Below are 14,409 nucleotides of genomic sequence, written 5' to 3' on the forward strand. Positions count from 1 at the left end.
TTTGGTTTTTGTTTGTGAGACGATACGTTCTTTCAACTTGGAAAAAAGACAGAACCCAGAATTCATGTTTCAACACCTTTACTTTTATGAATGATGCTCACAGACAACAGCGAGTAAGGTGCATGATATCAACAGCAACAAGAAACACTGAACACTGTCACTGCCAGGAAGTCTAAGTCAAGCAAAGTGCTGAGCACAAAGATTTCAGATATTGAACGGTTGCTTTGAACTGAGCCTTTTTTTCTAAGGTGCAAACATGCAAGAAGCCAAACTACCTCTGGCTCGTTAGCATATCTCAGGGTTAAAGCTGGAACACCAAGCATTGCTTCAAAGAAAGAACATCTCTGTCTTATCTGGAACTACAATATCACACAACCAGAGAGCGAATATGCAAATGTGTTGAGTTGTCGCGCCACAAACCGTGTGACAGTAAAACCTACAGTGGGAACATGTTAATCACTAATCGTGTGCAGGTTATTTTTTTCCTACGTCTGCTTTTGCGATGCATTGTGATAATAGACCAGACGCTGACGATGGTGTGCAGAAGGTGCAGGGTGCCGATGTGTCTTCGGTCTTGGTGAGCGTTTGGGGCAGCAGCCCAGCACAACGTTCATTTGACCTTCTGGGCCTTCTGTGCAGACTTAGTGATCTTTCCACTAGTGGGAGCTTTCTTTTCCACACCTTTGATCACTCCCACTGCCACCGTCTGACGCATGTCACGGACCGCAAATCTCCCTGGGAGGGAATAACAGACAAAGCATTTACAATCTGTGACAAATAAGGTGATGTAATCTGAGTGAGCCTTACACTGTCCCTGGGTTTACGAGCTCCAGGATCTAATGTACACATGGTTTAAGTATAGAGCTGAGCGATATAGCATTTTATTCATATCTGGATTAGTGCTGTCAGGCGATTAAGAAATAATCTAATTAATCACAGGATTGTAACTAATTAATCTAATTTGTCACATTTTACTCTCATATCTTCTTAAACTCCCCAAATAAAGAATCTTAAATCAAGGACTTTACAAATTGTAGTGCATGACTAAACAAATGAATACACAAAGAAAAGAAGATTTGTAAATTCAGATTTTTTTTTTAACTGGCCAATATTAAAATGTCTGTTCGCTGCTATTGATGATGTGCTACCGTTTACTGCGTCTCTAGAAGTTGTCTGTTTTTTCAGCAGAGGGAGGCGGGGTCTGACGGAGCTTGTCAATCAAAATCCTGCTTGTAAACTACTGTGGGTGAGAGCTATGCGCTCTTTGGACGAGAGATCAGCATGGATATGAGGAGAAATGTGAGATGACAGAGACATAGCGAGACGCTGCAAGTCAGAAAAGTTCAGGCAGCTCACGCTCCAACTGAGGATGTTGAGGTAGATCAGAGAAAAAGAGCGGCGCCATCGCGAGAAAAGACGACGGAGATTATGGAGAGAATCGAAGGATGGAGCGCCTGCGATGAACATGATTTAAAAAAAAATGTTTTCTCTGTTTTTTGGATCAAAAACAGACAGAGACATAAAAGAAGAGAGTTTTCTTAGGTAGTTTTGGTGTTTACATGGTCATAGAAAACAATATTTTTTGGGTCCTGAAAGATCATTCAAGATGCTCTGGAAATGGCTGGCAGCCAATGAGTTAATCACGTTCATTTTTATAATGCATTAATTTGCTGTGTAATTAATCAATCTAATTAACACGTTAAAGTGACGGCCCTAATCTTGATATGTTCTAGATCAGGGGTGGGCAAACTTTTTGATTTGTGGGCCACAATGGGTTCTAACATTTGACAAAGGGGCCGGACCAGGAGCAGATGGATGGAGCGCTTTGGTAACTATCAGGGTTTCATTCGTTCATTCCATATCCGTTATAGAATCCACAATTGGAAAATGGATAATGACTTGTTATTCAATTTTTCGTTTCCAAATCAAAAATCAGAAAACAAATAACAGTCTATTTTTTGCTGTTTTGATTTTTTTTAAATTAAAATTAGAATATGAGAGAATGGAATTATAATGGGATTTTTAATCCGTGTATGGTTCGTTCTTTCGTTATTCTGTTTCAAAACAAAATTAAAAAAAAAAAAAAAAAAAACGGACTTGTTTTTTTGTTTTTCTGTTTCAAAACCAAAATGAAAAAAAGGAATTACAGAAAAACATGTTTTTTTGTCCTGGTTTTAAAAATGAAAAAACTAAAAGAATGTGTCAAAATTGTTTGTGTGATATTTTGATATTAAATGTGAACTCTCTATATAGAAAACATCAGAATTGTAGGGAAAATAAAACATTAACAAGGTTTATTCATTTAATTTTTTCAAGTCCAGCGGGCCGGATTAAAACGTTTAACGGGCCGCATGTGGCCCCCGGGCCGTAGTTTGCCTATGCCTGGTTTAGGCCATGTCATGACGTGCGATATACATATACACCTTCAGATTTTTACTAAGCCTTGAGACGTTGCTTTGAAATCAGAATGGCTTCTTCATTCTATATGTGTATTGATATTAATTATGTATCTATTGTGATGTATAAACACATTGGACCTACAATGGTTAGCAAAAAACAAAAATAGGGATTTTTTTTTCATGTGGAAACCACAAACATGTACAACAATTCATTTTCATGATTTAGAATACAAATATAAATACTAAATTTCAAACACTAATGTTCAAATTTAGCAATCAATATGGTTAACTATTTGTGTTGAAACTGGAAAGTGACAGATATTTTCGTACAATTATTCACAAAATCGTCAGGTGTCAAAAAGATTTTACAGAATAATTGCCATGAATCGCCTCATTGCCCTGACACACCAAACACAAAAACTACACTATGTACTAAACACACTACTACAGACTAACAATGTAATCCAAAAACGTTAAAAGTCACAAATAGAAACTCACTTTGAAGGCTGCTGTAACTCCAAAAACTTTCCTTCTCACCTAGCAACCATAATAATTTTTCCGGATTGGCTAGGTGACACACTTTTGACCAATGGGAAAGGAGTGTCGTGTTTCATATTTCTTTAAGTCTTTCTGGCACTTTTGGCACTCTCCGCGCACTCATTTATCTTTGATCAACTAACTTTTCTTTGGCGACTGAATCCGTCTCTGTGTTGTTGCGAAGACAGAGAGGGGAGGAGGAGGTGGAGCTGAGACATTGTGTGTGTGTGTGTGGGATACGGACACAGGGAAAGGGAGAGGAGAAATAGGAGCGAACTTGCAGCCCATGTGAAGAAATGTACTGCTAATGATACGCAAAACAAACTATATTGATACAAACGATAGAGTCCCTTTTCTATTGCGTAAAAGACATATACCGATATAATGAAAATATTGGTATATTGCCCAGCCCTATTTAAGTACAATGAATACTTTGAAGGTTTATTTTAACATTGTGAAATTAATACGACAACTCATGTTACATCCATCCCACTTACCCAGCGGAGGGTATTCAGAGAAGCTCTCCACACACATGGGCTTTCCAGGGATCATGTCCACAATGGCAGCATCTCCAGACTTCAGGAACTTGGGATTGTCCTCCAGCTTCTTGCCAGAGCGGCGGTCAATCTTTTCCTTGAGCTCAGCAAACTTGCACGCGATGTGTGCAGTGTGGCAGTCCAGCACTGGGGCGTACCCAGCGCTGATCTGACCGGGATGGTTCAGGATAATCACCTGGTCAGACAAATGGAGTCATGAGAAGAAGCAGAGGCTCATTAGTGTGTTGATTCTGGCAGCAGTGACACACTGATCAGTACCAGAACTCTGTGAGCAGACCTGAGAGGTGAAGCCTGCTGCCTCCTGTGGCGGGTCGCTCCTGCTGTCTCCAGCCACGTTTCCACGGCGGATGTCTTTCACAGACACGTTCTTGACATTGAAGCCCACATTGTCACCAGGCAGCGCTTCAGTCAGGGCCTCGTGGTGCATTTCCACCGACTTGACCTCAGTGGTAACATTGACTGGAGCAAAGGTCACCACCATGCCAGGTTTTAAGATTCCTGTCTCGACTCGACCCACTGGTACAGTCCCAATGCCTGCCAGAGAGTTGATCAATGATGAAAAAATAAAAGCTCCAATAAAATGCATGATCACTCTGAAAGAAGCCCTAAAAACAAGACAGATAACCAGTTAGAAATCTATTTCACAGAGTGCTCTCAGTCTAGAAATACACTTAATGTATTACCTGACACCACCAACACTTTCGAGGAACTTGCTCACTGCAACATATTTCAAATTTGGTCGGACAAAAGAAGCAGCTATTAAGCTCACAGACACCCACTCACACTTCCTCACCTCCAATTTTGTAGACATCCTGCAGAGGCAGACGGAGGGGCTTGTCAGTGGGCCGTGAAGGAGGCTGGATGGCATCCAGAGCCTCCAGCAGTGTGGTGCCTGAGGCGTTGCCATCTTTACGGTTAATCTTCCAGCCCTTGAACCAAGTCATCTGTGAAGAGGCAGGTTTACTGAGACAGCTTATTATAAAACAGCTGCGTAATCAGAGGAATGAAAAGCCAAGCTGCCTCTGCAGATCTTGTGTGATGCAACAGTTACTGCTGTGCTCTTTTAGGTTCAGAGTTTACAAAACAGTCAAAACAGTTAAAACAGTTGAGGTGTTTTTTCTTGAGTTCAGTACAGGGCCGCAGTGTAAAGATGGCTGAGATCGAAAAATTTATATTTTGCACTGTTGGATCTTAGGAAGGGTTTATGTAGAGCTTTGAAATGCAAAAAGAAGAAATGGGAGTGAGACAAAAACAAATAGAGTAGGCAATTTTTAAAAACAACAATTAAAGTGAAATAGTCTGTTCATCAGCTGATCAAAAGTTTAAGACCACAGCCTTCGAAAGCCAAAAAATCTGTGTCATTTCCTGTCAAGTATTCACTCTGTCACAACCTCCTGATGGCAAAGGTAAAAAGCTTTCTCTCTTTGAACGTTGTCGGATTGTTGAGCTGCATTAGCAAAGCCTCCCATGAGCCACCACTGCTGAGGTTGGACACAGTAATACAGACATTTTGAATTTCTTAAAGACCCTGAGGGTTATGAAACAAAGAAATCAAGTGGTAGGCATAAAAAAATTCACTTGAGTCAGAGGATCTGATTGACTGCCTGTTAACACATGGGACGAAGCTCCACCCAAATGAAGACCGTTACTGGTGCTAACTGCTCAGCTCAATAACCATCAGACGCCATCTGAGAGAGAAAGGCTTCGAGAACAAAACTGTCTTCAAAGGCCTCATCTTCTTTAACGCCAAAAACTTATCTATTTGGACTTTTTCAAAGAGCAAACATGGGACACTGAAAGGTGAAGAAAGTTTGATTCTCTGAGGAGAAAAAATAGAACCTTGACGTCCTGATGGCTTCAACGTTACTGACATGTCAAGGAGACATCATGATCTGGGGCTTTTTCCTTCAATGGACCAATGGAGCTTCAGGTTGGTCAGGGGCGTCAAACAGCAGCTGGCTCTGTGGAGATGTTGCAGGGGGCCTCCTTCATGACTGAGGGCCTTGGTCTGTGTGGGAATGACTGGGTTTTTCAACAGGACAACGCTGCAGGTCACAATGGGCGCCTGACGAAGGACTTCTTCCAGAGGAATCAGCTCACTCTTTGGATCATCCTGATGTTCCCGTGATCTAAATCACTCTGACATTTGGGGATGGATGGAGAGGGACGTTTACAGAAATGGACATCAGGTCCAGACAGAGGATGATCCTCCATGAAGTCACCTTCACCACTTGGAGCAACGTACACACAGCCTCCTGGAAACACTCGCATCAAGCATGAAGAGATCAACAAGAACAATGGAGCGCCTCATTACTGAGTCCTTTTTTTTTTCAAACTTTTATTTCTGTTGTAAGGGTTTTCAGTTTTTTTTTTAGCTATGGTCTAACACTCTTGATCTGCTGATGAACAGGCTATTTCCATTTAATATTTTTCAATAAATTGCTTGCTAATTTTTTCCTTCCTCCCATTTTTTTCTTTTTGCATTTGCTCTACTTTGATGAAACAGTTCAAAGTGTAACTTCTTGCAATTATTCAACTGCTCTTAAAATGTTAATCAGGTGTGTATGAGGACAGCTCTATCTCTCTTCTAGAGTCTTCTATGAATACTCACATTGGGGCTGGGCTCCAGCATGTTGTCTCCGTTCCAGCCTGAGATGGGAACAAAAGCCACAGTGTCTGGGTTGTAGCCAATCTTCTTGATGTAAGTGCTCACTTCCTTCACAATCTCCTCATAGCGCTTCTGGCTGTAGTTGGGCTCGGTTGAATCCATCTTGTTAATGCCCACAATGAGCTGCTTCACTCCCAGGGTGTAGGCAAGAAGGGCGTGTTCACGAGTCTGCCCGTTTTTGGAGATGCCTGCTTCAAACTCCCCCACACCTGCGGCCACGATGAGCACAGCGCAGTCAGCCTGGAAGAAACAGAGGAGAGGGGTGTGAAGCAGATTGTCTCTGTCTAAAACGCTTCTTCTTTTCACTCACTTCTCTAACATGTAGTCTCGCCTACCTGGGAAGTCCCAGTGATCATGTTCTTGATGAAGTCCCTGTGTCCTGGAGCATCGATGATGGTGACGTAATACTTGCTGGTCTCAAACTTCCACAGAGAGATGTCAATGGTAATGCCTCGCTCTCGCTCGGCCTTCAGCTTGTCCAACACCCAGGCGTATTTGAAGGAACCTTTCCCCATCTAGGGCAAGACAATGTTTGATTAATCTCTTATTCACAAGTACGTATGAGCTCTTCTTATGTACAACTACTGATTGAACTACACACACACACACAGAAAGGCATTCTACTCTAAAAATCAGAGTAAATGAGATCATTTTTCAATTTTTAAGTCTTCCTATTCTGGCTGCTAATGCCTCATGTCTTAAAAGCTGCATCCACTTCAGACTTTTTGGCGGCTCAGTTTCCTTGTTAAAAGCCTCATGATTATGTTTGTGGAGCATCAAACCCACCTTAGCTTGTTGACAGTTCTAGTTTTTTATTAGCCAAAGGGGAAGGACAACCCAAAGTCAATAAAAGTTAATGGGGGGGTTATGACGGTATAAAGTCTTGCTTTCCTCTGTACACACGAATAAATAAACTGAAATTGAAAATGTTACTTATATATTCTTCAGTCAATTTTGTCTTATTTGACTCATAATGAGTCACATTCACAGGGAAAAGTCCAGAAAAATGTCTTCTCTTAAGATATTCAAACACAAAAATGATGCCTGAATTACTTGTATGTAAGGAGTAAAATAAATTAAGTAAAAAGTAAAAGTTTGTTGGACTTGTTGAAGGAATGTGGATCTTGTAGATTGGTCTAAACTGAAGAGATAGGTCTGAACGTTAACTACACAGGGTTCCTACAGCTCAAGGCAAGTTAAATTTAAGCCTTTTTAAGACTTTTTTAATGACGTTGGAAATCAAATTTAAAAACAAGTCGACAACGAACCACAATTGAAACAAACAAAACTAACAAATAAAAACACCACATGAATTACCTGGGTTAGAGGCAATTTTAACCCAATGCTTAATTTACATAAAGCATCACTTTTTTACCTTTTTTAAACCCCATTTTTACAACTTTATGCCTATTTTGCCTCCATTCATCTTTTTTGGGCCACTGTCACAACCATTTTTGGAATTTTTACATGGTTTTTGAAATTTTGAAATTCTCAATTTGCTGCCATTATCAATTTTCCTTAGCCACTTTTGGATTTTTTTGCCAATTTTTTCCCATTAATTTCTCTCTCCAGGCACCCTAGGTAGAACCAAGACATGCATCTGCTTTAAAAGTTCCTGGTGCAACCACATCACTGTTTTGTTAGTTCTGCTATTGTAATAACACGATGTTGCCACAAGAGTGAATCAGGAAATTATTTTGAAAAATAGATAAATGTTACTTAATATGTTTCTTACTTCACTCTAACATAAATCTTACTAATGTGTTCAAAATTTTTAAGACTTTTGAAATTTGGATTTAATACTTTTTAATGCCAATTCAGGCCTTGTTTTTAGGATTTTGAATTCAATGCCTTTTAAGACTTTTCACGGATCCGCGGGAACCCTGCTAAAGACCGATCTATTTGGTCTGGCTTTTATTTTGAAGGTGTGTGTTAGTCTCTAGGGTAAAATCTTTATTTTAAATACAATTTTTGACAGTATTTCATTTATTTTTTACATTGTATTTATTTTAAGATTTTTTTTTGTTTGAACTGCATTTTGTTTGTATGAAAGGTGCTGTATAAATAAAAGCTGACTAAAGTTCATTAAATGAATGTAACCACGTGGTTCACCTTTTTTTTTAATCAGTTTTCTGCATTGAAAACTCTAAAAAAAAACCTCTAAAAACCTTTTTTTTCCTCTATATCTACGTTCACTTACTGAATAGTGTTTTATACCCTAATTATAGCCACCAGGTGGCACTACTGGTCAGATATATTATTGTCCGAAATCTGTTGGGGAAAAAAGGGAAGTGACATAGTGTGGCACAGCTTCTCAAAAACAACGCTGAGGGGTTGAGGAAAGAAAAAAATCTTTACAGAATTCATTTCCACTCACCATAACAATCATATTTCAGCTGAGGCATTACTAAGTACATCTTTATCTACAGGTCCTCAGAAAGAAATGGCAGACAGCTCAGTTGAGTTTCCAGTTTGAGCAGTCAGTGTGTAGCCTAGCTCAAGTTGCTAATTTCTCATTTTGTACCCATTATCTAACCATTGCTAGTCGTTGAATTTGTCAACTACACAGACATGATTATATCAAAATGTTTGCCTACTTGTGAGCACATGACACATAAGAATCCTGGTTTATATGACTGTACAGTGGCTTTTACACGATTTGAGATAGAGCTGTTGGACACCACCAATGCAGAACTAGTCGGCAGATCAGAGCCATTCATTAGATTGGTGAGCAATCTTGATGAATAAATGGTTATAGCTAAAAATAAATCATATTTATATTCATCATACAGCTTCAATACGTACAGCGTTTAATGTGTACTATTGTGTAAACAGACTTACATATAATGCCAAAAATCACCCTACATAAACTTGCTATCTGCTTCCTGATTGGATAATCTCATAAACAGAACCTGATGTGTCGCTAAATGAACACACAATTTTACTAATGATTAATTTTTGCACATGTATTTTATGGAGCTCATGACAACGTGTTTAAAAGAAGACACCTGCTTGGGTTTCAGTTTCGCAGTGCACAGTCCTCTATATGTTAGTGTCGTATTGCAGTTGTTATTCAATTCTCTGCAGCGCTTGCAGAGATCCAGAGACACTGATACAGACCTCATAGTGATGGTAAGAGTCCTTCTTGTTTGGGCGATCTAGGCTGCAGAGAAAGCTAAATTTACAACCACCACTTTCCTCAATTGCAATCAAACACATGTTAAACCAGGACACTGACACAGAAATAGACATCCATCCAAAAGGAACAGTACAGTTGAGCGAAAACACACAAGGAGAAAGCTGCACCTCCACAGACAGGCGTGAAAGAAAAACATGCTTTGACTTCAAGTGAGAAGAGAGTGAGTCATGTACCTCGGCAGCTTCCTTCTCAAACTTCTCAATAGTTCTTTTGTCAATGCCCCCACACTTGTAGATGAGGTGGCCGGTGGTGGTGGACTTGCCTGAGTCGACATGTCCTATTACCACAATGTTGATGTGGAGTTTCTCCTTCCCCATTGCAGCTCTGCCTGGAGGAAACTGAAACAGCAAACAGAGATCAATACAATGCACTTGAAATATATATATATATATAAATAAAGATGCAAGACATGCGGGAGCAGTATTTCTACATCCACGACCACACTAGCAAAATAATCGCAATGTGTGTTCATAAACAGTAATAATCCAACTATGAAAGATACGAGCTGAAAGAGTGCACAAAGAGAACACAAATGTGGTAAAATACTAGGAAACCTTAAACTGTTCAACACTAAAACAGCAATGATGATAACAGTAATGAACCCATGATGGGTTTTTCTTGTTAACAAGCCACAGACCCTCTACAGAGCACCACTATGGGAGGTAAAGCAGGAAGGTATCTGCACTGGACAAAGAGGGATATATGCATAAGCTAATCAATGCCTTTAAATTGAACTTGACATTGACACAATGATGACCTTAGTGAACGTTCTGATTCACAAATTTCAAGAATAACCATTACCTATTCCAATACATTGATTTTTTTGACGATCACTCAAGATCTGACACAAGGTGAACCTCTAGGAAAGGCATTTTGAAGCCAATCAAAGGGAAATCCTTGTTTTCTCAGTTAAAGAGATTTATTCTGTATCCAGTTGGAAAAAAATGGGCCAAAACAGTTTACTAAAAAAAATTTTTTCTTATAATAAACTGACTTGAATTGTTAATTTAGTGATTTAATTGAATGTAATTTGCGTTGTTTTGCCTTCCATCTCATGTCCTGTGTTCTTATTTTCCTTTAGAGTGTCTTTACGTTAATAAATCTTTTCATTTATCTGCAATTGGATCCTTAGTATTCTGCATAAAATCATGATAAAAATGATCTTAAGTTTTGCCAAAATAATGTTTTAATGAGGCAGTATTCTGAGCAGGTTAGAAAACCCATAGCGAGGGAGTTATATAGTTTCTGCAAACCTTCATAGTAACTAAAATTAGATATTTCCAGTTAGGGACAGTAAGGTATTTTGAAGTACGAGTTGGTTTCATCCAAAAGTCATGATCGAGCTTCACACACGGACGCAACAGGGAGCAGCTTGTTTCAGAAGCATTCGATAGGGCATGAAGCCTCTGAAATGTGAAAATATTAGATATAACACATGACAAATACTCATGCAGCATCTAAAAAGATTAGCTCCCCTTATTGTGGTTGGTCATAGCTCTGGCTTGCAAGCTAACATTATTGCATTGTCATAACATTGGCATTCTCTTTAATTACTCAGTAATTTTAAATAAAATGTACGATAATAATAATAATAATGATAATTATGATAATTACTATTATTGCTACAATAATTTTGTTATCTAATCTGGTGAAGCTCAGACCTGCTGAGACTAAGTATGCTTACAATTTTATGACTTGAATTCCAAGGGTAGTAGAAAGCTTATCATTAAATTCTGAATGACTTTTCATGAGTATCTTTGAGTATTTTTGGAATATATCCAAAAAGTGTCTTTGATATCTGCTCCTCATTTTGTACCATTTTCCACATGTTTGTCTGTTCAATTTTAGTATTTTTTAATTGTCAAGAGACTTTATGTATATAATAAAATGTTTATTATTTACTAGTCTCTGTGTTCAAAGCAGTGACAAGAAATTTAAATGCTATCATTTTTTCTGCCCACACTGGGGGTTCCTAATGCATATTAAAAGACCCAGGTCAAATTTGATCAGAAGTAGCCTAAATGTTGGGAAAAATTGCAACATCTGCACAAAAGTAATACAAAAACATTTGAATGTTTGTGTATTTTGTTAATTTTTTTTTCACTGTAGGAGAGCCATCACATTTCAGACGAAAATTCTATATTTGGTTCTGGGTTAATTACTGCTGTCAAATGTCAGTTAAATTGTAGGTACGGATTAAAATATATACAATTTATGTGATTATTCACAGGACTATATTAGTTGCATAATTAACTTAAAAAGACTACCGTTTTGCAAGGTAAACTATGCTAACATTGCGTGGTAAGTCATTTTCCCATATCTGCTAAGTCAAGGGTCTGCAACCTTTACTTTCCAAAGAGCCGTTTTGCCTCAGCTCACCTGGATAAAAGTCATTCGGGAGCCGCAAAATCTACTTTATCTTCACATTAAGACAAAAAAGTGTATAATCAGGTGAATAATTATCTAAACAAGAAGTCTTTGTGTTTATAAATTTGCACATGTGATTTCTTAATTTTTTATTTTTAATAAATTTGCAAGTTTAAGAAAAAAAGGAATTTGTAGTCATAGATTTTATAAATTTGCGAAATGTATGAAATTTCAGTAAGTTGGAAATTAGGAAAAAAATTGCAAAAAAAAATGTAATTTAGAAACGTGCAAGATTTTAAAAAATGCTGAAATGTCATAGATTTCCAAAAAAAAAAAAAAAACCTTAATAATGCAATTTCAAAATTTTGCCTGATTTCCTAAACTTGTAAAAACTTTCTTAAATTGCAAAAAAGAGGGATTTTTACAAAAAATATCAATATTTGCTTAATCTTAAAAAAAAATGTGGAACTCTTTTTCTTAATTTGCAAAAATGTCAAAAAATTGATATAAAAAAAATCAAAAAATTAAAAACAAAAAACTGCTAAATAAATTACAAAAAAATAAAAGCTTTGTTTCAAGAGGTGATGCATTTTTAATAAAAATGCATCACCTATGTTTTTACTTTGTGTCTGTGCCGTTATCATTAATACCCTATGTAAGAAAAACAATAAAAGACCTTTATTTTAATGATATTTTTAAAGCTACAAGGAGCCACTGCAAAGGATTCAAAGAGCTACATAAGGCCCCAGAGCCACAGGTTGCAGACCCCTGTACTAAGCTCTAACAAGCTAGCCAACTTACGCGAACACCAACCTTAAACTTGAGATTTTTTACAAAAGGAATAAATACATTATGGAACGTAAACTAAAACATTATATAAATGTTTTGGATAAAGGTAAAAATATACATGAATCAACAGTTAATAACTTAAACCATAAATAATTTCTTTTATTACCACGTAGCTTGTGAAGACAATCTGACAGACCGTTAGCGCCCAGATCTCAACGTTTGTTAACTTCTACGTCATCACGCCCACAGCGGCACGTAAGGCGCCCATTCTGCTCAGTCAGCAGGCTGCACAGAGATCATGTACTAACTTTATATTCGTGCCTCCACATTTATTTGTTCCTTTATTTGTTTAAATACTGATGGAACAATTCAAGCACTTTTCCCTGACTGTTTATCAGGTCACATTTTATCAGTATATTACAGATTAAACTTAACAATATCAGTTTTGTCATTTCCAACAGTAACTAAAATCACACCTGCAATTCACATGATAAATGACCATTCGAGGCTTAGATGAATGAATAGAATTATATACTGCCTAACTCCGTATTGTCCTATGAATGACCTTATGAAATAAGTTTGTGAGTCTTAAAATTGTTTGCAGCAGCCATGTCTGTATAAGACTCTGCCGCAATAAACAGGCTGTGAGCATCACACTGCAGAGCCGAGGGCGTTTTAAAAATGTCTGCATGTCTCAGCATCCACCTTGCAGACGTGCATACACACTGCACTGTTTATTTTCTTCCATCGCAGAAGCAGGATGCTGCAGATGATAGAGGATTCCAGCATGTCTGTCAGGTTGGATATTTATCCACAGAAACTGCGCAATAAAGGCCTTACCAGTGAGCAGCCAGCTGTAGAGCCAATCCACACCCCTCTGCACTCTTTTTGGCACCGCATGCATTGATCAAATTACCACGACATCAACACCACTGAGCACTCAACTATCAATTTCCACCCTCTCTGTAATGCGCTTACATAACGGCGCTGACAAACGTGCCTAGAATAAACCAGCATTTTGGAAACGCTCGTTGTAGGATACTCACAAAATAAACAGGAGCAGCTGATGTGTTGTCACTGTGAAATGTCCTGTAAGCTTACCTTTCCCTCAGAGGTGCGTTCACTGCGATGACACAGGAGATGCTGCCTGCTGTGCGGCACTGACAGACGCAGCAGATATCGCTGTGTCAACTGGCGTCAGTAGCGTCATCGGCTGAAATGACAGGAGTTGGCCGCTAGGTGGAGTGCTGCTTTAACTTGATAGGGGCGAAATAAGCTGATAAAGCAAATCATTACATGTAGTCAGTAAAGCAAGGGTATTTATTTTATTTTATCTTATTTTTATTTTTTGCTTAGATTTGTAATTATACCGTTATGTTGTATTGTTATTCACAGTTTTATTGAATCATTTCATTTTACTCTGTTAATCCATTTGTTTAATATTTATTCATTTCATCATCTTATTTCCCCTTTTTTGGCTTGTTATTTTAGCTTAACATTATCCCTATTTTTCCTTCGATTTTCATTGTTTTTCTTCTAAAGTTTCATTGAATCACCATCTTAATGCAGTGAAGAGGTTTGTGTGGCCCAGTGAACCTGGGAGCTATGTTGTCGAGGGTCTCCCATGACAAACTGGTCTCAGACCAAGAGTGATTCTATTGCAGATAGGTGATGGCATCATCTCGCCTGTAAGAGAGAAACTGTTTTTTTTTTCTGGAGCCAGACCTCTTGGTGAGGTGGACAGTGAGTGTTTGGTGACTGCGCTTCCCTCCATGGGGACCAGCTGGGCTCAACCTGAATAAACCATGGAGCCCCCACCCTGTGGGCCCAACACCTGCAGTGATGGGGGCATAGTTGATATCTGCCACTGACAGATATTTACTCAACTGAAGC

General features: G+C 38.4%; 1 protein-coding gene across 2 annotated transcripts; it reads right to left on the reverse strand.

The window, feature by feature from the left end:
• Positions 1-61: 61 nt before the first annotated feature.
• LOC141808223 (elongation factor 1-alpha 1) lies at positions 62-13,736 on the reverse strand. Of its 2 annotated transcripts, none has more exons than XM_074694696.1 (8): positions 13,618-13,736; positions 9,534-9,698; positions 6,497-6,676; positions 6,105-6,401; positions 4,287-4,437; positions 3,771-4,027; positions 3,434-3,668; positions 62-735 (listed from the first exon to the last, which is right to left on the reverse strand). In XM_074694696.1, the coding sequence occupies exons 2-8, from the start codon at positions 9,675-9,677 to the stop codon at positions 611-613; spliced, it is 1,389 nt and encodes a 462-aa protein (XP_074550797.1). In that variant the 5' UTR covers positions 9,678-9,698; positions 13,618-13,736; the 3' UTR covers positions 62-610. The 2 variants fall into 2 exon arrangements, with proteins under 2 accessions (XP_074550797.1, XP_074550807.1); XM_074694706.1 differs by having other exon boundaries at positions 13,563-13,688.
• Between the last annotated feature and the right edge of the window lie 673 nt (positions 13,737-14,409).

The sequence above is a fragment of the Halichoeres trimaculatus genome, unplaced genomic scaffold, assembly GCF_033239565.1.
Source record: "Halichoeres trimaculatus isolate MK-OKI-2021-1 unplaced genomic scaffold, fHalTri1.1 fHalTri1_scaffold_2, whole genome shotgun sequence".
NCBI classification, from domain to species: Eukaryota; Metazoa; Chordata; class Actinopteri; order Labriformes; family Labridae; genus Halichoeres; species Halichoeres trimaculatus.

Bases quoted from the DNA above. Each gene is read 5' to 3' on its own strand.
- LOC141808223 (XM_074694696.1), bottom strand. From the start codon at position 9,677: ATGGGGAAGGAGAAACTCCACATCAACATTGTGGTAATAGGACATGTC. The intron at 6,402-6,496 runs GTAGGCGAGACT...TGTTTCTTCCAG, and splicing joins TGATCACTGGGACTTCCCAG to GCTGACTGCGCTGTGCTCAT. The intron at 4,438-6,104 runs GTGAGTATTCAT...GCCTCTTCACAG, and splicing joins TGCTGGAGCCCAGCCCCAAT to ATGACTTGGTTCAAGGGCTG.